Source organism: Rana temporaria, chromosome 2 (assembly GCF_905171775.1).
Source record: "Rana temporaria chromosome 2, aRanTem1.1, whole genome shotgun sequence".
Classification (NCBI taxonomy): domain Eukaryota; kingdom Metazoa; phylum Chordata; class Amphibia; order Anura; family Ranidae; genus Rana; species Rana temporaria.
Genome location: NC_053490.1, coordinates 509,804,733 through 509,830,839, shown reverse-complemented (window position 1 = coordinate 509,830,839; position 26,107 = coordinate 509,804,733). Strand labels below are relative to the sequence as shown.

The 26,107-nt window shown below is 44.8% G+C and overlaps 1 protein-coding gene across 1 annotated transcript in view; it reads right to left on the bottom strand.

The window, feature by feature from the left end:
* TTC3 (tetratricopeptide repeat domain 3) overlaps positions 1-26,107 on the bottom strand; it is a 181,810-nt gene that overhangs the window by 41,404 nt on the left and 114,299 nt on the right. Inside the window, exons 22-30 of the mRNA XM_040338963.1 lie at positions 25,943-26,069; positions 22,427-22,549; positions 19,803-19,904; positions 19,310-19,402; positions 13,843-13,907; positions 12,637-12,767; positions 10,628-10,957; positions 8,538-8,807; positions 6,092-6,138 (exon numbers count right to left, since the gene is read on the bottom strand). Of these exons, the coding sequence (XP_040194897.1) occupies positions 6,092-6,138; positions 8,538-8,807; positions 10,628-10,957; positions 12,637-12,767; positions 13,843-13,907; positions 19,310-19,402; positions 19,803-19,904; positions 22,427-22,549; positions 25,943-26,069 (1,288 nt within the window). The remainder of the gene's footprint in view (positions 1-6,091; positions 6,139-8,537; positions 8,808-10,627; positions 10,958-12,636; positions 12,768-13,842; positions 13,908-19,309; positions 19,403-19,802; positions 19,905-22,426; positions 22,550-25,942; positions 26,070-26,107) is intronic.

Genomic DNA, 26,107 nt, shown 5'->3' with positions numbered 1-26,107 from the left:
AGGGGGCGGTCCCTCCAGACATAACCCTCCTCACTGCAGCTTGCAGCCTCAGTTCGTAACAAGCAGTACAAACCTAAAAAGGAGGGGTGGGAGCTGTGTCCGTCCATGGACTTCAGAGAAAAGGATTTTACGGTGAGTACAAAAAATCCTATTTTCTCTTATCGTCCATGGACGGACACAGCTCCTTAAATCTTGACAAGTGGGACGTCCCCAAGCAGTGTCAAAAAACGAGGGGTGGGAAATATATCAGTAAAAACAATTTTAACTTCACCCCAAAACAAGCAGAGCTCCTCAACGGAGGAGGTGCAACTTTAAACAGCCGCCGGCAAAAACTAGCGGCTGAAAAAAACATCATAAGATGCACTCACAGCAACCATGTAAATTCTGGAAAAAGCGTGAACGGACAAGCAAATCGCCGCCTCGCACACCTGTGAGACCGACGCATGATGTCGGGAAGAAAAAAAAAAAAAAACCCAGGAAGCACCAATTGCCCTGGTCGAAAGTGCCGTGACCGGAAAGGGGGGCCCGCCCTTAGGAGCATAGGCCTGTATGACGGCCTGCCCGATCCACCGAGAAATGGTGGTCGACGAGACCGCCAGGCCCTTTTGTGGACCAGACACCGACACAAAAGAGAGTCAGAAGCTCCGAAATGGAGCCGTAGTAGGCTGGTATACCCGCAAAGCGCGTACCACGCCTAAAGTATGAAAGGCCGAAACCTCCTTCGGAAGAAGGGAAGGTCGCGGGCGCACCATCACCTAATCCTTATGGGGGATCAAGCATGGCGGCTTGCAAGACAAGACCGCCAACTCAGAAACCCCTCTAACAGAGGTAAAGGCCACTAAAGGGGCCACCTTCTGAGATAGTGTCAAGAGAAAATCTCTCTGATGTTTCCAAAAGGAAGGTTCCTGAAGAACCGAGAGCACCAGAGTCAAAACTCATGGGGGAAGAGATGGGCCAAGAGGGGAAAGTATATGACAAACCCCTTGCACACAAAAAAAGGGGACCCACCAGGGAACGGGCCGCAAAAAGGCCACTAAAAGAACACAGCCAAGGCTGAAATCTGCCCCCAAACGGTGCTTTAAGCAATTTTTAGATCCAATCCAAGCTTTAAAAACAGCAGGACCCTGGACATTGAAAGTACGCCCGTGGACGTCACTCCATCCCTTCGCACCAAGAGAGGTGCGACGGTAGATCCTCCGGAAGAAGACTACGGTGCCCTGTTGAGATGACCGAGTCAGACAGACCCTGGTCACCTAAAGTCTGGCTTCCAATAACCATGTTAAGCAAGTCAGTGACTGTACAACAGGAGGAAGTATGGGACCTTGAGACAGGAACCTCCTGCCCTGGCAATCGCCAGGGTGCCTCCGCTACCAGGCGCCCGATATCAGCGTACCAAGGACGCCGAGAGTAATCTGGAGCGATTAGAATCATCGGGATCTCCTCAGCATCCACTCTGTGGAGCGGCCGAGGAAGCAACTACCATGGAGGAATGGCAAAAAATCACCGATACAGACAACACAGGGCCACCAGCGCGACTGACGCGTCTGTACAAGATCACTAGACCTGGCCACTAACTGACACCCTTGCGGCGGAGACAAGCTGCCAGGAGATCCATGCCATGTGAGGCTCACCTCCTGCAAGGGAGCCGAAACACCCCAAGCACAAAGACCAGTCGCCCTGGTCCAGCATCTGGCGACTCCAGTAGTCTGCCTGCCGGCATACCTGATGGTAGACTGAAGCCACGGCCGTGGCGTTGTCCGGCTGAAACCAGATTGGTCGACCACAAGGAGAAGCATAGCCTGATCGCCTAAAATAGTAGGACAATGAACAGTAGACAGCACCTGGTATTCCCAGGCGGTCTTCCACCAGGCACTAGCCAGGCCCGACCCTGGGTAGCTACCGAGACCAGACACATTCAAGGAGGTGTGGTCATAGGTCCACGCAAGTCCAGCGACTCAGGGCCGACTGGACCCCCCAGTTTTGTGAACCTCCAGGTTCACAACCCGTGAGCTGGCATTCGTCGTAAACACCGACCACTGGAAGGAAGGAACAACTTCCCGGACCGAAGAGTCGGGAATCTCTGTCACCAACTCAGAGAGACTCTGACTAGGTGGCGCACAGGAATCTAATGATTTCAGAGACAAGAGATTTTTACCACCTGGACAGTAGTTCCACTGGAAAACCAGGGTGTGGAACTGGGCATACAGTACCACCTTGAAGGAGGCTACCCACAGACCCTGAACCAGCAGGCGCCCGGAGAGAAGACCGATTGCGTGATGCCAATACCTTCTCCGCAGACTGAAGAGTCTGCAATTTCTCCAGGGGAAGAAGGACCTTTGCCACTGAGGAGTCTGGATCAACACTAGATACTCCAACGCTGAGTCGGAACCTAGCATGCCCATAATTTGAACCCTGGGTCGCACACATGTAGGGCAGGCTTGCTGCCACTGAGCTACACTTTCTGGCCTAAACGTTTAACATCCACCCGAATCTTCGGAGGGTCTGAATGGGAATAACCTATCCACTAGGTCGGAGACAGAAGCTGCTCTCAGAAGAAAGTCGTCAAAGTAGCCAATGAGGCAAAGCCTCGCTGTCCCAACAAAATTCAAATAAGTGCGAGCTCCTAGCTGAAAACCCATGGTGCTGACGCCAGATCAAAAGGGAGGGCCACAGGCTGACAGAGACCCTTCTCTCATCACGAAGCACAGAAAAAAACACTGACATGTGCAAAACGGGACATGCATGTATGCGTCCCTGATGTCCGAGGACGTCAGGACATCCCCCGGATGAAGCGCAGCTACCACCGAACAAATGGATTCCATGCGGAACTACCCGACGTTCACAAAGGTATTTAGGGCCTGAGGCCCATAGAAAACCCCAAAACTCTCGTCCTGCAGGAAAGGTAAAATTACCTTGCAGCTTAGCAAATCCCACACTGCCCAAGGCAGACCGACGTGCCGGGAGGGGAAGACACAAGGACAGAACTTTGTTCTGTGGATAGGAGGAAACCCTATCTAGTACTCCGAAGAGACCACCTCGCAGACCCACTAGTCGGAGAGCAGGGAGGTTTCACTGAATTGTGAACCTGCAAGCCGCCCCTCCCACCTAGAGACAGGGAGGGAAGGCTATATACATTGGCAGGATTTGGGTGCCGGCGTGATCGGCTTATGCACCCAGGGACAGATTAGTCCCCCAGCTGGGCCTTTGACGGCCTGGGAGGGTTGCCCCTAAATAATACACACACATAGTGTGTATGTATATTATGTAGGTGTATGCACACATGTCTTTGGAGGAAACCGGAGTACCCGGAGGAAACCCACACAGACACAGGGAGCGACAATGCAAGCTCCAGGCAGATTGGCGTCAGTGTGCAGATTTGAACCAATGACTCTTTTGCTGCCAAGTAATGGAGTTAAGCACTACACCACCGTGTGCATAAAACCATTCTGAAACAGACGCCCTGGATAACAAGGGCGCAGCATTCAATGAAGCATCACAGACCTATATGAGGCCCTGGACCAGCTGGTCCGCTAGGCTAATAACCTCAGGAGAGAGTCGGTGCTCCTCCACTGTCTGGTGCAAAATGCTCACTCTGTGAGTTGTATACAGCACTAGGGGTCAGGACTACTCCAAGATGGCCGCCGAGCGTTCAGAACGCGGCCACAGGAAAAAGGCCAGCACAATGTAAGCTGCGCCATAGCGTGGCTACGACAAAATGGGCGCCAATGGGAGTTTTCAATGTAATTGAAAAATCTCCCAAAAAAAATAGCGCCAGCGACCACTGAGACCCCAGTGTAGTGGCCACAATAGGCCGCAAGCCAGACCCCAGCATGGTAAACATGGAACGGGTCAGTACTTCGGATCTTCTATCAGTCAGATCCATACAAGTAGGGGTTCCCGCCCGGCGGTGAGGGACTACAAAAGCCCTCAGTGGCTTTTCTCATTCCGCATCTCAGAAGTTATCAAAGAAGGGCACAGAAGGAAAAAACCTACACAGCAGTCTGATTTGTGTGATCCAAAAAAGACCGAGCCCTCAGCGGAAACCCAGCTGCACTATGCAGCTTAGGAGAGTCCCTTGCAGCAGTAAAAAGCGCACCCATAAATGCCTTATTCTGCCTTTTTTTTTTTTTTTTTTTTTTTAACTAGGTACCTAGTCCATGGCTCCATAACAGAGCATTCCCCAGGGGATAACGGGGGAAGGGGGCACTCTTTTACCGCCCGCCCGCAGTCCACCCCCACCCTGGCACAAACTGTGTCCAGGACTAACAAAAACTCTGTGGGAATCACAGGTGCTAACACCTGCTGCCACCACCAGCATGTGGGGAAGGACCCAGATACTGACTCCAATATTTACATATAGTGTGTATTATAATATGCACACCTGTCCATACAAATAGACAAAAGCTCCTAGAGCCCTATTCAGGGCCTCTCACCCACTTGCTGCGCTGACCAGGGGTAACCAGGGGACTCCCTCAGGAGGAGACTGCACAGCGCTGCCTGTGAGGAAAAGAACCGTGAGGTAACTTTTGCAGGGACCTGTATTTAAACAGGAAAAGCCTCATAGGGCTGTTTTATTTAAGGACAAGTCACAGATACAGCATAAAAAGCAAAACCATTACAGGTGTCACCAATCAGTCAGCGTCTGCTGAAGTATAATCATAAACATCTGTGCTCATCACAGGGCTTTTTAACTCACAGGAAAGCCCAATACAAAAAAGAAAAAACACAGGCCAGATAACACAGTCCCCTCAGGAAGGCCCCCTCCCCCCTGACAGCGGCAATGTTAGCAATGCAGCAAGGGAAAGGAGCAGGGAAGTAAGGGGAAGGGACCCCCGAACCCCAGGAATGCCCAGCTGTACCAACCCACCGAAGCAGGAGGGACTGTACTTACCCGTCCGAGCGAGGACTCGCTGACGCATTCCTGACAGACCTACAACCGCAATGGAGGTAGCTGTCGGCCCGGTCCACTGTGATTGAGACAACACCACAGCTCAGTCATATGTGGACCTCGGAGCAAAGCTCACCGGCCCCCCCAGGAGTCATGGGGTATGGCGTGGCAGACCAAGCCTCTTTGCAAAGGTGTGCCCACGCTTGCTGGTCGGACTGAGTAGACTACAAGGATCTATAATATCCAGCCTGTCTCTCAGCCAACAGTTGAAAGAAGATTCTTCAAGAAAAAGTAAAGTAAAATAAAATAAAATTTCTCCTCAGGGCGCTGGGCCCAAAGGGAGCCATACGTCCTTCTCCTTTGCTAGGCAGAACGAAACTGAGGCTGCAAGCTGCAGTGAGGAGGGTTATGTCTGGAGGGACCGCCCCCTGGGCGGGGCTGTTCAACTCTGTTAATGTAACATGTATTTAACTATTTAACATGTTTCTGCCTAGTCCTCTCCTGTAAACAGGGAACATAACCCACTTGTCAAGATTTAAGGAGCTGTGTCCGTCCATGGACGATAAGAGAAAATATGTTTTTAACTTGTAAACAACAAATCTCAGAAAGAGGCTTAAAGGAGTTGTAAAGGAAAATGTTTTTTCACCTTAATGCAATATATGCATTAACGTGAAAAAACATCTGCTGCCAATCCCCCCCCCCCCCCCGAGCCCCCGTTATACTTACCTGACCCCTCAAAAATCCAGCGCGGTCCTGATATCCTCTTTGCCGCTCTGCCTGGCCGCTGATTGACTAGAGCGGATGGATTGAGAGCAGCGCAGCCAATTGGCTGGCACTGCTGTCAATCACATCCAGTAGCGCGGTGCGCCGAGGGGCGGGGCCAAGTTAAAACAGTGAGCGGCTATGGCATGGGAGCGCGCCCGCAATTCGTGACCACCATGCAAGCTCTCGCATGACTGTGGTGACCAATTGCGGGGAGGACCAGAGACAGCCGCCGAGGGACCCCAGAAGACGTGGATCGGGGGCCACTCTGTGCAAAATGAACTGCACAGTGGAGGCAAGTATAACATGTTTGTCATTTAAAAAAAATATATATAAAAAATTTCCTTTAGTAGCCCTTTAAGTGGTTAGACAAACTACACTGCAAGAAAGTTCAGATACTTGCACTCAATTTCAATAACTAATATTTTGTTGATAACTTACACTTAACTCTTCAAGAGAATATGCTGGAACTTTACCACTTGGTACATCTGCAGTAAACAGAAAAAAAAAATGAACATGCTGGTAACTGAAAGAAATGCAGTTAGATACCCAAAAATATGTTTAAGCGCAGGTTGAACTGGTACATCCTTTTATCTCTTTAGAGTCCTATAGGTTATAATTTGTGACCAAGTTTTACTTGGAAATATCTAAAAATGCCCCTTTCCTCCTATCAAAAATGCTGCAGTACCCTGTGCTGGCAGAGCTGAGTAACAGACACACATCTCACCACAAGTTTTCTCACACAGACTTGTATTGGAGAAAAGGGGAGGGTGTATGTCTGACTAGGTCTAAATCGGGGATATGCAATTAGTGGACTTCCAGATGTTGCAGAACTACAAATCCCATGAGGCATAGCAAGACTGACAGCCACAAGCATAACACTCAGAGGCAGAAGCATGATGGGACTTGTAGTTTTGCAACAGCTGGAGGTCCGCTAATTGCATATCCCTGGTCTAAATGCTCTGGCTTTATCTCTGAACCCTACTGGACTACACAGCCATATTTAGACAGAGCTGTTTTGATCGCTTCTATGCATTAAAGAATTTCTGGAAGTTTTTCTAAATGATCCTTGGTGTGCTGGCGAATATGTCTACATATTTAGACACCTGTCACAACTGCTGTAACAGATAAGTGGAAGCAAGACTATGGAAACAGAGGCTGTCAACGCAACTTTAGTCTGGCTACACATCTATTTCATTTGTGCTGAAAATACCATTTACAAATATTGGAAACTTTTCAAAATATGAAAAGGGAAATTTCAGCCATGCACATGCCTAGGTTCAGACAAGGCCAATTCCTGCTATGCACCTCAGTTTTTAATACTTGAGTGTTTAAAAAAAAAAAAAACAGTTTAACACATTTGGTTACGTCGCTGGTCCAGAAGTGACAATACATAAGTCACCCACTGCCCAAATATCCCCTGATGATACGTAGGGATTGGAGCACCGGGCACAGACAGAGTCTGAAGTTTTAATACGAGTTCGGCACTCGTGGATGTTTTATTCTACTTCACTACCTAAATGTGAGTTTATCCGTTTTTTATTAAATTTATCCATTATATGGAGTCACGCCATGGTCTCTTTTTCGCTCTTCCCAAGATACATTGAGCCTTGCCATTTGTACGTATGAGGATCAGATCACACTCTCACCTGTATAGCTGACACTCTGAGGGGGATACGAGTTCAGCACTTGTGGATTTATGCCCGCTGTCCTTTCATGCAAATGGATTTTCTCAAATCTTTACCTGTCCAAGGTACCCTCACAGTGTCACGCTATATGCATTGCATATATCTTCTCTTTTCCATGACACACATTGGCCGCTGAGAGCTGTCTTAGGAGTCAGGAAGAGGTGTTTTATCAGACCACACATCCAGCTGCGATCAGGATCTCTGTTAGCTGTTTGGACAAACAGCCGTGAGGTGAGCTGCTAGCACACTCAGGCCTCGTACACACGACCGAACATGTCTGCTGAAACGGGTCCGCGGACCCGTTTCCACGGACATGTTCGGTCGTGTGTAGGGCCGACCGGACAATTTTCCGGCCTAGCGGACAGGTTTCCAGCGGACAAATGTTTCTTAGTATGCTAAAAAACATGTCCGCTGGAAGCCTGTCCGTACGACTCATCGGACATGTCCGCTGGCCCGAGAACCCGCGCATGGCGTCGAAGTGATTCGACGCATGCGTGGAAGCATTGAACTTCCGGGTTCGCGCACGTCGCCGCCACGTCACCGCGTATTCTGTCCGCGGGGATTTTGGTTTGATGGTGTGTACAACCATCAGACATGTCCGATGAAAACGGTCCACGGACCGTTTTCATCGGACATGTCTGATCGTGTGTACAAGGCCTCAGAGGTGTCATCACTGAAGATTTCATTTGTGCACGTTGCATTTTGGGTGGAGGTGTTTTATCTAGACACTGTTCTGTGGAGGAATTATTGGACTGCTAGATTTGATCCTTATTTATGGACAGGACTTTATCACATGTGTGATTTTTGATAGTTTTGCACTTTTGCCCACTTATTTTATGCTAGTTTTGGTGTTTGTATATGTAGTAGCCATTTTACTATGTATTTTCACCGTTAAATCTTTACAGGATTATAGGTGTTCACTTTCATCTGTATTGTTCATTGTAGTATTATCAGATACCCTTTTTTTTCTTTTCTTACACTGTTTAGTTCACCCACAATCCCTTTACTTTGCATTCGCTTTTCACTTCCCATTCCCTCCCCCATAGCGCAGCTACCATACTTTACAATCACTTTTTCTGTTAGGATCAGATCCACAGGTGGTGCTGCTGCAGTCGTCCCCCCCCCCCCCCCCAGTCCATCAGACAGCGCCAGAGTTCTCCGTTTCTATACCACTGCCCAAATATATTCAAACAGCTTACCCATTTCTTGGAAATATTTATCTAATTCTTTTCCTAAGGTGGATACAGATTCAATGTTCCGATTCTCTGCAAGAAACCAAACAAAGCACCGAAACTCCTGTATGCTCATACTAATCAGGGTGTCATACAGGCTGTTGGCTAAAGAGTCTGTAAATTCATAGTTTATGTTCTTCCCATAAGATACATTCCATAAGTTAATGACATCCTGGAGTTTAATATTTTTCAAATGTCCTTCATTGTGAACTCTGAATCCTTCTGCGGCCTGCAGACCTTGAACAAAAATAAGAGAATTTAAGAATGAAAAATGCACAACAACCTTACAAAGCAGTTTAGTTCAAGCCAAACAGGTAAGTATACTGTAGGTAAACATGGAAACCTGAAAAAGTAATTGTAAATCTGTTCAGTCAGTTTTGTGATTGAAGGATTCTAACCAGACCATGGGGCTCTCGCTTTTCTTTGTGTGAAGGAAAGTATCCCTGTCACCACCAATGATGAGTGGCAATGAGGTTGAGGTTGCCAGTCATCATTACACTCTAGGATGATACGAATGTGTGGTCACAGGAATACTTTCCTTTACACTGAGCGATCTTAGGACCCAGGACAGGCTTCCTCCTGACCAGGACTAAGCGGTGCACAGTAAGGACTAGAGCCCCCTTCAGAGAGCCTGAGCGGCACATGATGCAAGTCTTTCGGGTCTCACTTTTCTTCACTGCAGATGTTATTCTAGCAAGGTCAAAATCCCCAGCCTACTTACTGGAACATGACAGCATCAGCATACTGACAATGTAATCTCCATTTTCTTGGTGGAAATTTCCCCATTTAAGCCAGACAGCACCTTGCATTGTCAGCCCCAACCCCCAGTGGGGAACACAGAAAGCTGATGAAAAGGGATTTTTGACTTTCCTGTAAAATCCTCTTACAGTATAGGATGTCATCATCCATTCCATTAGGAAGCGTGTCAGCGAATAGATGTTAAAGCGGAGTTCCACCCTAAAGTTAAACTTCCACTCATCAGATTCACCCCGCCGCAATTGTCACTTTTCGGGGGGAGGGGGGACAGGATACCAGCCTTTGACAGATATCGTTTCACCATTTCTGGGAGCCTCAGCCGCGGGTGGAGATGTCATGGCTGGGGCTCTCTCCTCCCTCCTCCGGGCCAGTAGGACAGAGGAGGTAGGGTTCCCAGTGTAAAGCCGAAGGTACACTGCCGGGTACCCTTACCCGCAATGGCGGCAGCAGCACTCGACAGCTGATGGAAACATCAGCTGTGGGTGCCGACATCGCTGGACTCCAAGACAAGCAAGTGACCCATTATTAAAAGCCAGCTGCTGCAGTATGTGTAGCCGCTTGCGTTTAATTTTTTTTTTTTTTTTTTTAACGGAACACAGCTTAAAGTAGAACTAAATGTGGTTGTAAAGGCACAAGGTTTTTTACCTTCATGCATGCCTTCTTTGTGCAGCAGCCCACCCAGCCCTCCCTAATACTTACCTGAGCCCCCTCTTGATCCAGTAACGTCCACGAGAGCCTAGGCTCTCTAGGGACCCAAACTCCTGATTGTGGCTTTTGGCAGAAGCAGGAGCCATTGGCTCAAGATGCGGTAAATCACAGCCAGTGTGCCAATCAGAAGACAGAGGGGGTGGGGCTGTGTGTGTGTGTGTGTGTGTGTGTGTGTGAGAGTGAGAGAGAGAGAGAGAGAGAATGGACACAGAGAGCTTTGACGCAGGAGCATGCCTGCTTGGGTGCTCCCACAGCAAGCTGCACCCGGCCGGAGGGAGAGGCCAGGAGGACTGGCGTGGGACCCAAGAAGAGAAGGATCCAGGCTGCTCTGTGCAAAACCATTACACAGAGCAGGTAAATATAACATGTTTGTTATTTTAGAAAAAAACAAAACAAAAAAAACATTAATATAGTTTAAAGCTTTGTTGGCAGGGGTAAGCTCTTGCCATAACATGCAAGTATACATATTCACAGCATACATTATGGCAAACTGAACCCCTACTTTACACACAGGAGGGAAAATCTGAGGAAAAAAAAAAAAAAAAAAAAAAGAAAAGAAAGAAAAAGCAGCAGCTAGATATTTACTTGCTTACCTTTTTCATCTACTATCAAGATCCACTTGTGCAGATCACTAGATATATGGTCATGGTGAACTTTCAGCAGATACAGAAGCACTCTGGTTTTGACTCTGTCATTTAGCTTGTAGAGATGATTGAGAAGATTTTTCATCTTGCTATTGGACTGAGGCGGTAGGCTGGTATTCTTGTCAAATTCGCTGAGTTCTTGTACACTTAGGATTCTCCATGCAGTTATAGAGTCCCAGAATTTAGGAAAGGATAATGGACATCCTTCAATTATGAGCTGTTGTTTCTGGATTACTAGCGACAACAAAGGATCCCACGGTATATGGTAACCATTACTCACTGGGAAGTTAAAAACAAAAACATAGTTGTATTAAGACAAAGTGAAAAGAGCTCCTCTCTTGCGATTCAACTTTGACCCAGTCACATCTTTATTAATTTTGGATACAGTGGTGAAGAGTTAAATACAGCTAGCTGCCATAACCCCCGGTATCTTTATTTACAGCAGGCTATTAAATAAAAGTGGTCCCAGTGTCACATCCGCCGCAAGATCACTTTAATAGGCAGCGAGAGAGGCGCGCGCCCCCTGCCCGCTTCCCGGTCATCTCCAAACTTACCAGACCTGTTGGTAAGCTCAGAGCGGATCTGATGGATGCCTGGGCAGGAATATCCTTGAAGGACTGGAGTGACGTCACTTCCGCCTCTCAGCCTTAAAGGGTTTGTAAAGGAAAACATGCATTTATCTTAATAGCTTCCTTTACCTTAATGCAGTGCTGTTTTCATGTCCTCATTGTTCGTTTTTGCTCTCAAGTTGCTGTAATTATTTTCTCATCTCCACACTTCCTGGTTGTCTGTTTCCTGATAACCACAGTGATGGGAGCTTTCTCTCTGTGGTCACTAATCAAGGAGGTGTGATTACTGTGTCTAAAACCCTACAGTTTCGTTTTCCAAACCATCACTGCCATGTAATGGCTCTGTGGCTCTGTACAGCAGAGAGGCAGGAAACAACATGCAAAAATGACACTAGAAACTACAGGTACATTATATGATTGAATTTTATCAATTTTTAGTCATTTTTAAAAAGGAATCAGTTAACTATTATGTCTCTATACCCTGTAAACAGTAATTTCAGCATACGTTTTTTTTTCTTTTTATTTACAACTCCTTTAAAAGGAATGATATTCTTTTCCCCCTTAAAGGCAAAATTTTATTTTTTTGCTTTTAAAAAGGTAAATTAGAGATCAGGGGTCTTTTTGACCGCAGATCCCTCAATAAAGAGGACCTGTCATGCATATTTCTATAACAAGAGAAGTTTACATTCCTTGTAATAGGAATAAAAGTGATAAAAAAAATAATAAAAAAAGAAAAAAAATTGAAAGTGCCCCATCCCTCATCAAGTCGCGTCCACATATTCAAACCACACATGTAAGGCATCGCCGCGATTATTCGAGCAAGAGCAATAATTGCAGTGCAAGACCTCCTCTAACTCTAAACAGGTAACCTGTAAAAATGTTTAAAGTGTCGCCTATGGAAATTTAAATTTTTAAATACCGTAGTTTGTCAATATTCCACAGGCGTGTAAAATTTTAAAGTGCGACATGTTAGGTATCTATTTACTCGGTGTAGCATCATCTTTCACATTATCCCCCCAAAAAATGTGCCAACTTTACGGTTTTGTTTTTTTATTCATTAATGTGTATTTTTTCCCCCAAAAATGTTACATTCCCAGTGTCCCATCTTCTTTGACTAGTAAGAACAGACTGTTCAGCCAGGAGACTAGATTTTAAATATATTTCGCTTCACAGGAGTACATTTATCACAGTAACTTTAGTATTTGCTTCTACCCACACCACCCCAACACTTACCTAATAGAAGTAGATAGAGCCAACACATGGCATGTCAGCCACCACACTCACCAACATACTCCTATTTCACCCACACATATCGCTCTAGATCACAAATCTGCACTGCTTGCATAATAATAGAACATAAAAAAAAAACATCACAGCACCGACACTCACCAACTGCATCATGAAGAATCTTCTCTTGATGTTTCCCTCTATTACCACTATGGGGCTGATCTACATGTTCTTCCTCTAATATCTTCTTCCTCTCTGCTTTATTTTCATGCTTGGCTTTAGGTTTTCTGGCACTTGAAACAAGAATAGAATAAAAGATAAAGGAATGGATCGATATGGATGACTATGCTTATGTGAGCATTTGGCAAGGGCAGAAGTAAAGCCATAACTGACAGGTACGCAGGGGTTTAGGAAATATGTATATGTAAGAGATAGGTATATGTAATGAAGCTGAAATAAATAAAATAAAACCCGAACCTACAACAATAGCTACAAACTATTCAGAGAAACAAGATAACATTCACATTTATAAAATGTATATCAAGATGACCACAGTCATAGACAATCCTATCTAAGGGACTTGAAAATAAACCGTAAATCTGCAAGATTTAAACTGAGTAGATTATGAAAGAAGACATAAAAGAAGTAACTTTAAAAAAAAAAAAAAGATGGAGATAGAGGCACTTGATGTTTAGTTTCTGCTAAATCTATCAATTATCCACTTCAGCTCTGGTAGGCAGGTTAACATTAGGGGCAAACAAAGGGCTACATGTGTGCCTAGCCAGAGTTTTCTTACTGTATGGGAGGTTCTTTTACTAGGGGAAGGCATAGATCCGTGACCCTGCTTTGCAGGAATACAGGATCTATGCCTTCTGTACTGACAGACTGGCGCTCTGCCTTGTTTACATAGGCAAACCACCATTCTCCATCGGTACTAAAGAATCAGCGGGTGCCGGCGAACATGCAGGCTGCAGTACCCGGCGATCAGCTCCTGTTGTGTATAATCAAAACGAGAGCGCGCTGGAGCGCATTTGCATGCCCCAGAAGCGTCGGATCACGTACTAGGTACGTGATCCAGCGCAGCCATGCCATTTTGCCGTCGTAAGTTATACAGTCGGCAAGTGGTTAAAAACAGGGAGGTGAGGGAGGGCCCGTTTTAAAGCACACTTCGTGCTTTCTAGGAATATTTTTATAATAATTATTGTACATAGTCTGGGTACAGGGGCACAATAAATTAAAGTACTATTCAACAACACAAAAGTGAATGACTTTTAAAGGTTCCAGAAGTCTGGAGATAATGAAAAAATGGAACCTACAGTTCTAAGCTTTTATAATGTTAGAAACACTGTACATCAGAAGTAATTTTACCTTGTGCCTTTGTGTTTAACAGCAGGTTTATGTGGTTGGCTCTTCTTTACTATTTTATCTTCAAACTAGAAAGCAGATATAAAGACAAAAATGTTAATATATGCACTAAAAAAAATAATTTTCATGTGCAATAAACAGTGTAAGATCTTTGTTATCAATAGGGTGAGATCTGAGATTTTCTTGAAACTACTGTGATAAGCAAGCTTAAAAGGTACGGGCAAACAACTCAAACATACCAATACAGCAAAAAAACTGGAGAGGATTCATACATTACAGTATTGCCAAGAAGCGAAAATAGAATAGATTGTACTCGCCCTAAAATCCTTTTTGTGAAGTTAAAAAGTATAACAGTATGGACGTATCGCTCAAATTACTGACCGATATTGCTGCAAGTGATTGTAAAGGATTTTTTGCACTCGTTTTGCACAAAGTGGCCCAGATCCACCTGTTCTGGGGTCCCTCAGCGTCTCTCACGGCTTCTCCCCGCATTAGATAACCCCCTGGGTGAAGCGCTCTCCTGAGAGGGGTTAGCCTTGCAGGAGCGCTCCAGAGTCATTCAATAGGCGTCCATAGCTGCCGAATGTATGACTTGGCCCCGCCGGTGTCATTAGAATTGATTGATAGCAGTGGGAGTCAATGGCTGCGCTGCTATCAATCTATCCAATCAGGACACGAGACACCAGCCATAGCTAAGGTGAAAAAACATGAGGGTATACAACCCCTTTCAAGGGGTTTGCAGTTTTTACCTGTCAATGGCTATTACTGTCACATGGAATGTTTACATTCCTTGTCACAGCAATAACAGTGAAAATAAGCAAAAAAAAAATTAATGTTTTTTTCACGTACAAAATAAAAAAAAAAAAAAAAAAAAAAAAAAAAAAATCGGCAAATATTGTCAGGAAAGGTGGCCAAAATATCGGTATTGAAAAACAACTTTATTGGTCGATCCCTTGTCAATTTTAATTGCTGCCATTGTCCCCATTAGGGAGATTTGCCCTCTCCATTTCTCCTATACCATTATCATTGAAAGTGAAAAGAAAAGAGAATACCCAATTTTGGGTTGTCCCCAGAAAAGTGGGGAAATATTCCAATGGGGGACACGAGTTCTGGTGACCTGGAGGTCCGCAAGGAATTTCCCCAATATGCTGGGATTTCCTTTCATTTCCTATATGGCTATGGGACAGGAAGTGAAGGGAAATCTCAGCAATGGCACACAGATGATGAATAAAAATCCAACAGGGGTTATAACTCGCTCTAAGCAAAACTTTATCTTTAATTTTGGATATAGTCCTACTTTAAGGGGACACAGGAAGTCTTTAACCTCCGTGTTACACTGCTCCCTACAGGCAGATTGAATGCTGAAAAAAAAAAAAAAAACTGTAGGCAAAGACTTATGCCCCTGATTAAACTCCAGGAAAATAAATTTTAGGATAAAAACAAAAAAAACAAACTACTACTTTCATTCTTGTCAATTGAGAGACACAAAAGTCAAACCTTTGGGATGTCCAAAAGCAGACCAACTAAGGGGTGAGCAACACAACAACCACTAACCGGGATGAGAAAACTGGGGTGCCTGCAGCTCAGAGTCACCTGAAGGACCTTATACCCTATGCTGATAGTAGATGACACAGAATTCTTAACCTGGTGGAACAGAGTATGTGTGAACATAAGACTAGGTGGCAGCCTTGCAAATCTAAAAACAGTTGCTTGGTAGTGAAAGGCCTAAGAAGAACTTAAAAAGGCTAGTGCACCTTGATAGGAATGGGTGGAAACAGATAGCAAATTTCTCATGAGGTCCGCCTGTACAAAGGTCTTAACTAAGGAGAGGTCAACGGCGTCTATGAAAGAATAGAAAGCACAGAAACCTGATCCTCGATAGTGCTGAAAACAAGACGCTTGTCCAGACCGTAGGAAAGAGAAAATTTGCCACATGAAGAAACCCTTAGGGCCCTTTCACACTGGGGCATTTTTCAAGCGCTTTAGCGTTAAAAAAAGCGCCTGTAAAACGCCTGAAAGAAGCTGCATCTGCAATCCCAATGTGAAAGCTCAAGTGCTTTCACACTAAAGCGCCTGAAAAACACCCCAGTGTGAAAATGGTCTTAGCGTTAAAAAAAAGCGCCTGAAAGAAGCTGCATCTGCAATCCCAATGTGAAAGCCTGAGTGCTTTCACACTGAGGCGCTGAGCTGGCAGGGCGTCAAAAAAGGTCCTGCATGCAGCTTCTTTGCAGCGCTTTAGGAGCGGTTAATACACCGCTCCTAAAGCCCCCTTCCCATTGAGGAAGCTTTTTTTAACGCCAAAGCACCTGAAAAGCGCCTCAGTGTGAAAGGGGTCTTAGCAGCGCTTTACCAGCGTTTTTCGGGCGCTGGCAGTGTGAAAGGCCTCTGAAAGCACTTGGGCTTTCACATTGGGATTGCAGATGAGGCTTCTTTCAGGCGCTTTACAGGCTTTTTTTAAACGCCAAAGCGCCTAAAAAACGCCCGAAAAACGCCCCAGTGTGAAAGGGGTCTTAGGATGGGAGTTCTAAGACTCACACCAAGCTAAATGATAGACCTTGCGAAAAGATGACTTCTTGCTTTAGCATCGTAGGAAATCAGTGTAATTAAAATACCCCTGTTCCTCAGAACCTGGGCTTCAGCAGCCATGTCAAATCTAGCTGCCATAAAGCAGGATTATACAATATCGGTGTACCACATCCGCATGGGCCAGTCCAGAGCAATAAGAATCCAGAGAAGCAGACAAAGGAATACATTTCTGGGGAGGAAAGCCAATAGAGTAGGGTGTACGGATTACACAGAGCCACCAGTACACCCACTGCTTCCTGTAGAGCAGTGGTTCTCAACCCTCTAGTGCCGTGACCCCTTGATAACATTTCAAGTTGTGGGGACCCCCAACAGTAAAATTATTTTCGTAGAGTGGGCCAAGGCAAGACAAGTAATTTCCACCCCTAACCCACGGACATTTAGCGCTCCCCCTGAGTCCCTTACACTTGTACAGTATTAAAAAACCCTTATGGTACAAATTAGGATGCATCACCTTTTGTTCTCCTCTTTCCCCTTTTATCTCCCTCTATGCTAATTTCATGCTTTTTTCCCCCCTTCTCGCTCTAGACCTCTTTCTTGTTCTTTTTACTCTTTCTCTCCCTTTTTCTTTGTTCCTCCCCCTCTTTTCCTCTCCCTTCCATGTATTCTATATTTTTACTCCTTTGCTTACTGCTTGGTGGGGGGGCATAATGGGATGTGTGGCAGTGCTGGCGGGGAGATGGGATGAGTGGCAGGGCTGGAGGGGGGTGGGGTGAGTGGCAGTTCAGCCAACTTAGGTGCTCTTGATGAATGTCATCTGCTGATCTGAGAACTGTAGTGGGGACTTTTAATGGCAACTCTAATCACAGGTAGTGTTACTCACTGTGTCAACAGTGACACCTATGCCGAAATCAGGAGATAGGGTCTCCTCCAGCCCCACCCACTACACATTCCTCACCAGTCAGCTGACCTCTAGTCGTTGCCCCCCAGCCATGTTGTACACGGAAGGGGCGGCCGCAAGCTCCAGGTACAGCCCAGCTGGGCGGCTGCGAAAAGGCTGGGAGAGTGTTGCAGGCTTCAGGAACAGCCCAGGATTCGGTGACCCCTGGCAAATTATCATTAGACCCCCAGGTTGAGAACCACTGCTCTAGAGGACCCCTGTACCTGGAGGCAAACCTGTCTAGTTTGTTGTTGAACCTGGATGGCAGGTGGTCCACATCAGGTGCCACACCTGCAATGCAAGTCCTTGACCAGCTCCAGATGTAGGGACCCCCCTCCCAGGTCCAGCCACTGCCGGCTGAGGAAGCCTGCCAGCCAGTAGTCTATACCCAGAATGTACACAGATGGCAAAGCTGGAAAGTGAAGTACTACCAATCTACCTCTCTAGCCATGGTGAAACATTCAATTCCTCTGTGATGATTGATGTATCACGTCGCCATGGCATTGTTTGACTAACAGATTACCCCTCAGTACAATGGTTCAGTGCTGTAGAGACAGCCATATTACTGAAAGTCTCAGGGTGAAAGTTCTCAGAATACTCCTCCAATGATCAAGTCTCCTGCAGTGACAGGGTGCCCAGGACACCTTCCTGCCTGGCAGGTCGGCATCTGTCGTGAGCATCCTCCAAAAGATGGCAAGGAAGGTGGTCTTCACCGACTCCAGAACTGGATTCCTGAGCTACCAGGCCAGAGACCAATCAACTTGTCCCACCAACACAGTGTTGCATTGCAGAGGTATAGAGCAAAAGGGACTGCTCTGGAAGAGGCTGCTCATTAAAAGCACAGAATCAGATGGTTGCTGAGAGAAAAGTTTCTCCCGTGTCCAGGACTAGGTACAGATGCTTCAAATGAGTTCCAGGGATGATTTCTGAAGATTCAGGATACAACCAAATCACTAATAAAACTCTTATCTTTACTTTGTTCGAAAGCACCTGCAACTGTGGCAAGGCCCGAGCCATGTGGACACCAGTCTTGATTGCCCTGTTAAACAAACTACATCTACATATTCATGAAAATAAGCAAGGCTATCTGGCACCCTCTAGTGGTCCACTCAACACTTGATCTTATTCCAGGATCCTCTATCCCTCCTACATTCACTGTTCTACCATCTCTGTAATGTTCTCTCTCTTGGGGTACAAAGCACCATCATAATGAATAAAATGTCTAACTTTTGAATCAAACCAATCCAATTATTGGATGGTTTTGAGCGCTAAAATAACCACACTCCTGAAGAAGCCGCACATTTGGTGAAACATGTTGACAAATGATTATCATCGCAGCATGGAAAAGGTTTTCTGCAAGTAAAGACTATTATATTGTTATTGATTTTATTGCGATTTTAAAAGAATTTGGAATAAAATGGTTTCATGATTTTATGGAATATTTGAATATATCATTGTTAATTAAGCACCCTTAAAGTCCAGCATTACTCTAACCCTTTGGGGAAAAAAAAAAACATTACTTAAAAAAGGGGGATTGTACAGGTACATTTATTTTTTTAAACAAAACGTGTCTATACTTACCTGCTCTGTGCAATGGAATTACACAGAGTGGCTGCAAACCTCCTCTTTTCAGTACCCCCGCCGGCGCCCCTGGCCCCTACCCTCTGTCAAGTGCCCCCATGGAAAGTGGCTTCTCGTGTGTGTGTTTGGATCAAAGCACCGCTGCTGCGTCCATTGAAACAGACAGTAGGACTTGGCCCTGCTCCCTCGTGACTGGCTTGGAAGCCAATGGCTCCAAGTGCCCCAGCAGAGACAGCGAGACCTGGAAGTGAAGGGAGGGAAGAGCTGCAGACATGCATGGCGCTGGATCGAAAGAGGGCTCATGTAAGTAAAAGGGGGAGTGGATTAATGTGAACGCATTAAGGTAATAAATGTTTAAGCTTTACAACCACTTTAATTCTATGAATAAAGTAAACTTCACTGCAAATTTAGCATCTCATAACATACCTCACATTTTACTTCCCCTGTAGTATCATATATTACAATATGACAAACGTGTCCTCCGCAGTCTGGGGTCAGACATGGGAACCTTAGGAAATCCTGCGGGAGGGAAAAAACAAACAAAACCAGATCAATTATTTCTAGCTTACTCCTATTAATCTGAATGATCTTGAAGTTGGTAAACTTACTTTGTTTAGTTACCCACACAGGCCCTAGGGAAAGCTTATGCTTGAAGCAGAACTTAATGAGCTCTTGTGCTGGGATTGGAAAAACGTTTAGTTTGAATCCAATCAGGACATTATGGAAGATAAATAACTTAATCAATACCCCACAAGACAACCCCACATGGGCTCTTGCTTCAGTCCAATACATTTTCTACATCCGTGCGTTTAAAGCCCATCTCCACTTTTACCCCCTCAGCCCCAACTCCACCCTCTAACCTCCATCCCTCACTGAAGTGTAAAATTTGCTAAATTTTGCAAGAAAAACTTCAGCTTACCTTGTCATTTTTATCAGAATATGTAGTGGCCTTCAACTTCTTCCAACAACACACATGGAATTCAACTATACAGTACCGACAACACACCATACGGATAAAGCCCTGTAAAACAAGAGAGGAAACCCTTCAATGGTTATCTGCAAAATATGACCTATAAAAAAGGAACACAACAAAAAAGTTGAAAGTTAAACACCCTTGAAATATATTGGTCAGTGACCACAAAGTATACAAATCAACACGTACATGGTCAAATGAGAATTTAAACTAACAGAAGCTGTATCAGTGCAACAGGTCATGTTTTCAGGCTCCCCATTATTTTACACAGGTGATTTGATCAGTTTCACTGCCTTAAAAATTAAAACACAGCTGTTTCATCTGAGAGAAATCCTGAAAACATGACCTGTTGGGGCGCCTTGAGGACTGGAGTTGAAAAATACTGACTTAGGCTTTAAGACACCAATAGGTTGAATTTAGCAGAGCAATACGCATCAAAATAAGCAAATTGACATCATCCACAGCAGCTAATCAGATCTTAGGTTGCTGAAGTCCAGTCCCACAACGATAATTTTTTTTTTTTTTAAGCAAAACAGAATTGCAAAGTAAGTATATTTGCAAAAGAGTTTTAACCTGGCTCCTTCCGATTTCTTTCTGTTCTGCACACTGCAGAGCACATCCCAGCTCTAAGCTCAGAATCCCTACACAGGGGAACAATGCTGCTCTAAATTTAGGAGTGGCACAGCAACATCAATCCATCACAAGAACCCGCATGGAGGGGGACCCAACTGGCACTATTCAACCGGTATTTTGTGAGACTTTACAAGGAGTCTTATGGGGGCACCCGAGCCAAGCTGCAGTTTCGGATGTCTATTCAGACACAGAGCTGCCGGTCGGCCCGCCTCCTCTTTCCCCTGCTTGGCGAACTGACTTTAATTGACAGCCGTCTGAGCCAATGGCGCCACTGCTGTGTCTCAGCCAATCAGGAGGGAGGGTCCTGGACAGCTGAGGGATTCGTGGACATCATAGGAAAGAGGGGGCTCAGGTACGTATTAGGGAGGCTGGGGCGGCTGCTACACACAGAAGGCCTTTTATCTTAATACATAGGAATGCATTAAGATAAAAAATCCTTCTGCACTTGGTCTCTGTGGAACCTATTTGTGTTCTCAGATGAAGGCCATGGCCCTCATGGGCAACGACACAGATACCTGAACTTTGAGGCCTCCCTTCTTTTATTTCTTTGCTCGACAACGTATGTACGGATATAAAAGCTCCAACATGCTAAACCCTGGACACCCCGGGGATCCATGTTCCTGGGTTCCCCCGCTCTCCACCCTGCATTTAACACCCCCGACCCCCCTCTGTTTGTTTCTTCTCTCTTCTATGATCTGTAATCTACAGACATTCTTATTTTCTCTTTACTTTTTAATTGTAAAAAGGTCGGGAGAGACGAGACCCATGGGAAAATGTTTTTGTCTTGCTATTATGTGGGCAGGAGATCTCATGGTGGAGTAGAATATATACCACACTAAGGTGTGGTGAAAGTGGTAGTCAAGCCAGTATGATAGACCGGGACCTTGGGAGACGTACCTGTTCATAATTTTATGGCCCTCCACCTTGGGGGGGGGGTGTTTTCATTTATAACATATTGCACTGTATGTCTTCATGCAATACATTTTTTCATATTTTCTATGTGCTACCCTTTTATGTTTTATTTATGTTGACACTGCGGGTCTTGTCTTTTCTGGACTGTATAAACAAACATTTCAAATAAATAAATCCTTCTGCCTTTACAACTCCTAAAGGATTGTACTTACAATTAAGCTCAAACTGTTTACTGGGAGTGTTTGGTGAACTTTCCAAGTATACGTATGCTACATATTTGGGTACTTGCTGTATTTCTATGCAAAAAATTAATCCTACTATTCTGGAAAGGGACGTCTGTCCTTACCCTAGCTTGACATAAATACTACTACTTTACCCTTGTATAACCACTTGCCGACTGCCTAACTGGGAAAATACGTCACCTGCTTGACACTAAAACCCGGGGTAATGGCTGTAGCTAGATGCCATAACCCTGAAATGTTATTTTCCCTCTGGGGCCGGACTTTCGGGTAAAAATGATCCCTGCGGCGGATTCGTCATGGGATCACTTTTAGAGATGAAAAATATATTATAAAAATAAACAAAATTTGACCCCGCTGCACTTTCCCCCCAAATGTAAAAATATGTATTTTTTTTTTTTAAATCCTACTTCCCTAGGTGGACCGATGCTGCATCTGTCCCCTGCCGCTTCTAAGACCAAAGACTTGGAAATGAGCGATCCAAGACCACCGCTCAGTTCTCAGTGAGTTGGTGACTGTCAGTGGCTACTGTCTGCTTCTCTTAAACCCCCCCCCGGCGCTCACTGGAGTAGGCAGGAGCGGCTGGGCTCAGGCTCTCAGTGGCTCACTGAGAGGCTGAGCCAACTGCCAGTCCAGGCATCTAGGTGGATCCCGACCATATGGTTGCGATTTTTCCCCAGCCTGGACCGGCTCTCTGACTTCAGCCCTCGGTCAGCTAAAAACAGGTCATAGGAGTGTAGTGTGATACACAGGAGTACAGCCAAAGGAGCGTTGAAATCTGATTACCTTGAAATCAGGGTCTGTAAAATAGATCTGGATTTTAGGTAAACTCAAACACTGCTCGAAGCGGCAAACAGCATCAGGTTTAGGTGGAAACTTGCATTCCTCTATGCAGGTATTCAAGAGAATCTAAAAAGGAAAAAAAAAACAAAGATTGGGAACCATTACAAATTCAAATCTACAGACCAACAGGCAAAAGATGTTTGATCATCTTGTAGCAGCAAGGATTCAGACAGAACATTAAAATTGTGTAGAAGAGTGGGAAAACCCAAAGATGCATCTGGTAAATGTCACGTGTGTACAGATCACAAAAACTATATCTTAAAAGGCACTGTAAACTTAAATGTTTTTAACTAGGTATTAGTGTGGTTATACCCCCTGTGTTTGCCTTACATTGTATGATTGGCGCTTATGCTGTGGTTGCAGTTCGCGCCGCTGTAACAGGCGAATTTCTTTGCTCTGGGTCATACAATCCAAGGCTCACCATTTCCTTTGTGTTGCTTCAGAAATCAATCTACAAGTGCTAATGTGATGAAAGACTGCATGGTGATCTCTCGATTGTATGTCTGTATCAAATCCAATTATGATTGTGGGCTAGGAAGTGTCAGTTCTTACACTACAGAGTTAATATAAAATAACCCATTAAAGTGTCAATAAACCCACATCATAAAAAAAATATATATATCAATAAATGCTGCATTACATGCTGTTCATATTCAGTCACCATGAGATTAGTTTTCTGTATTCTGCAAAAAAACCTGGTTGATCCTGCTGTTCTCCATCTCCCCTTTCTCTTCATGTCCGCAATTCAGCTAGGGACTTTGCATCTGTGGTGGAAGCTCTGCACATGCTCAGTTTTAAGTGAGTTTCTATGCTGAGCATTTCCTCCCCATCACATCTGAGCAGCCCATGTGCTTTAAGATTCATACATGTGAGCAAATACACAGTGGTAAATGATAGCCCACGCCCTCCCTCCAAATAAACTACCGGTATTACTTCATATTTTAACTACTTTTGTACCAATGTACAGTTGTGCTCATAAGTTTACATACCCTGGCAGAATTGATGAATTTATTTCAGAGAATATGAACGATAACACAAACATTTTTCACTCATGGTTAGTGTTCAGCTGAAGCCATTTATTAACTGTTTAATCTTTTAAAATCATAATATTAACAGAAACTACCCAAATGACACTGATCAAAAGTTTTCATACCCTGGTGATTTTGGCCTGATAAAGTTAACACAAAGGGGTTTGAATGGCTATTAAAAAGGTAACCATCCTCACCTGTGATCTGTTTGCGTGTGTGTGTGCGCGTGTATGACTGTATACAAGGTCAATGCGTTTCTGGACTCCTGACAGACCTTTGCATCTTTCATCCAGTGCTGCACTGACTTTTCTGGATTCCGAGTCATGGGGAAAAGCAAAAGAATTGTCAAAGGATCTGTGGGAAAAGGTAGTTGAACTGTATAAAACAGGAAAAGGATATAAAAAAATATCCAAGGAATTAAGAATGCCAATCAGAAGTGTTCAAACTAATTAAGAAGTGGAAAACGAGGGGTTCTGTTGAAACCAAACCACGGTCAGGTAGACCAACTAAAATTTCAGCCACAACTGCCAGAAAAATTGTTCGGGATGCAAAGAAAAACCCACAAATTACTTCAGGTGAAATACAGGACTCTCTGAAAACATATGGTGTGGCTGTATTAACCACTTGACCACCAGGCACGTAAACCCACTTAATAACCAGACCAATTTTCAGCTTTCGGTGCTCTCACAATTTGAATGACATACAACATTGTACCCAAATTAAATTTTCGCTCTTTTTTTTTTACACAAATAGAGCTTTCTTTTGGTGGTATTCAATCACCGTTGTTTTTTTTTTTTTTTTTTGCGCTATAAGAGAAAAAAAAAAAAGACTGAAAATTCTGTAAAAAAAAAAAAAAAGAATTTTTTGTTTCGGTTATAAAATTTAGCAAATTTAGTACTTTTTCTTCATTCTTTTGCATAATGTGAAAGATGAAGTTACGCCGAGTAAATAGATACCCAACATGTCACCCTTCAAAATTGCACACGCTCGTGGAATGGCGCCAAACTTTGCTACTTAAAAATTCCCATAGGCGATGGTGCAGGGTATTGTGGGGTATTGCAGAGTAGTGTGGGGTATTGCAGAGTATTGCACAGTTTGGTTATGTTGCAGAGTATTGTTATGGGGCAGGGATGGCTGAGCAGGGATGGATGGCTGGATCTGTGACTGCATTTGTCACAGATCCAGCCCACAGCACTCGTGCTGCATCCGCTCTCTCCCCTCTCCTCTCACACTGTACCGTTCAATACCGAGAGGGGAGGGAGGAACCGGTGTCATCACATGACGCCAGTTTGTTTACAAGTGATCGCTCCGTCACTGGACGGAGCGATCACATGGTAAACCGCCGATATCAGCGGCGATTTACCGTGATCCAGACACGGCGGTCACGGACATTCCCGTGTGCACGCCTCAGGGGGCGCGATTCTGGGAGGACGTCCATGGATGTCCTCCCAGAGTTGAGGAACCGCCTTGTAGACGTCTTTCATCTATAGGGCGGTGATCAAGTGGTTAAGATCCACAATAAGGAGGCACTTGAAGAAAGATTGGCTGCATGGTCGAGTTGCCAGAAGAAAGCCATTACTACGCAAATGCCACTAAGTATCCCGCTGACAATACGCCAAACAGTACAGAGACAAGCCTCAAACCTTCTGGCACAAAGTCATTTGGAGTAATGAGACCAAAATTTAGCTTTTTGGCCACAACCATAAACACTACATTTGGAGAGGAGTCAACAAGGCCTATGATAAAATGTACGGAGGTGGATCGCTGATGTTTTTGGGATGTGTGAGCCACAAAATAAATGGCTTCAGCCAAACACTAACCAGGAGTGAAAGACATTTCTTTGTTATTCACATTCTCTGAAAAATGGCCAAGAAATCGAATTCTGCCAGGGTATGTAAACTAATGATCACAACTGTACGTCTTTCAACAGCGGTGGCCTCTTATTTACCCAGTGCAGCTTATGAGCGACACTGGATAAATAGCAGATTGCTGTGTACCCAACCGATCTGAGGGGCTGGGTACCATGTGATCACTGATTGCTCATCACTGCAATAACATGGTACCATTTACAGGGCTGATCCCTTCCTCTTACAACAGGGGAGGGAGAGAGATCAGTACTTATTGAATGGACACAGAATGAATGGATCAGCGGCTACAGCCACTGATCCATTCATTAGCACAAACACAGAATTGTTTTTTTAACGCTTTCAGGGGCCGTCCCCCACACAGATTAGCTCCAATGCAGTCTCCATGTGACCTGTCAATTAACCTCTCACCTCCCTTCTCTTGCCCATCTGAACATTAACCCCTTCATCTCTACTCTGCCACAGAATGGTGGTTAAGGGTACAAATTTTAAGCTTACTGGCAGTTTTAAGTAACTGCATGGAACAAAGGGTGCAGTTAAATATAGGCTAGCAATTGGTTACTTACCTCTAATTTTTCTGGCCTAGTCTCTTCGATGACAATAGATGTTGTTGGCCAAACTAGCACTCCTGGAACCATATTGTGCATCAGCATGGTCTTAGATCTCACATATTGAGTCAAAGCATCGGAAAACCTAGCAGAAACAAAGCGTTCAATAAGAAAATGGAAAAA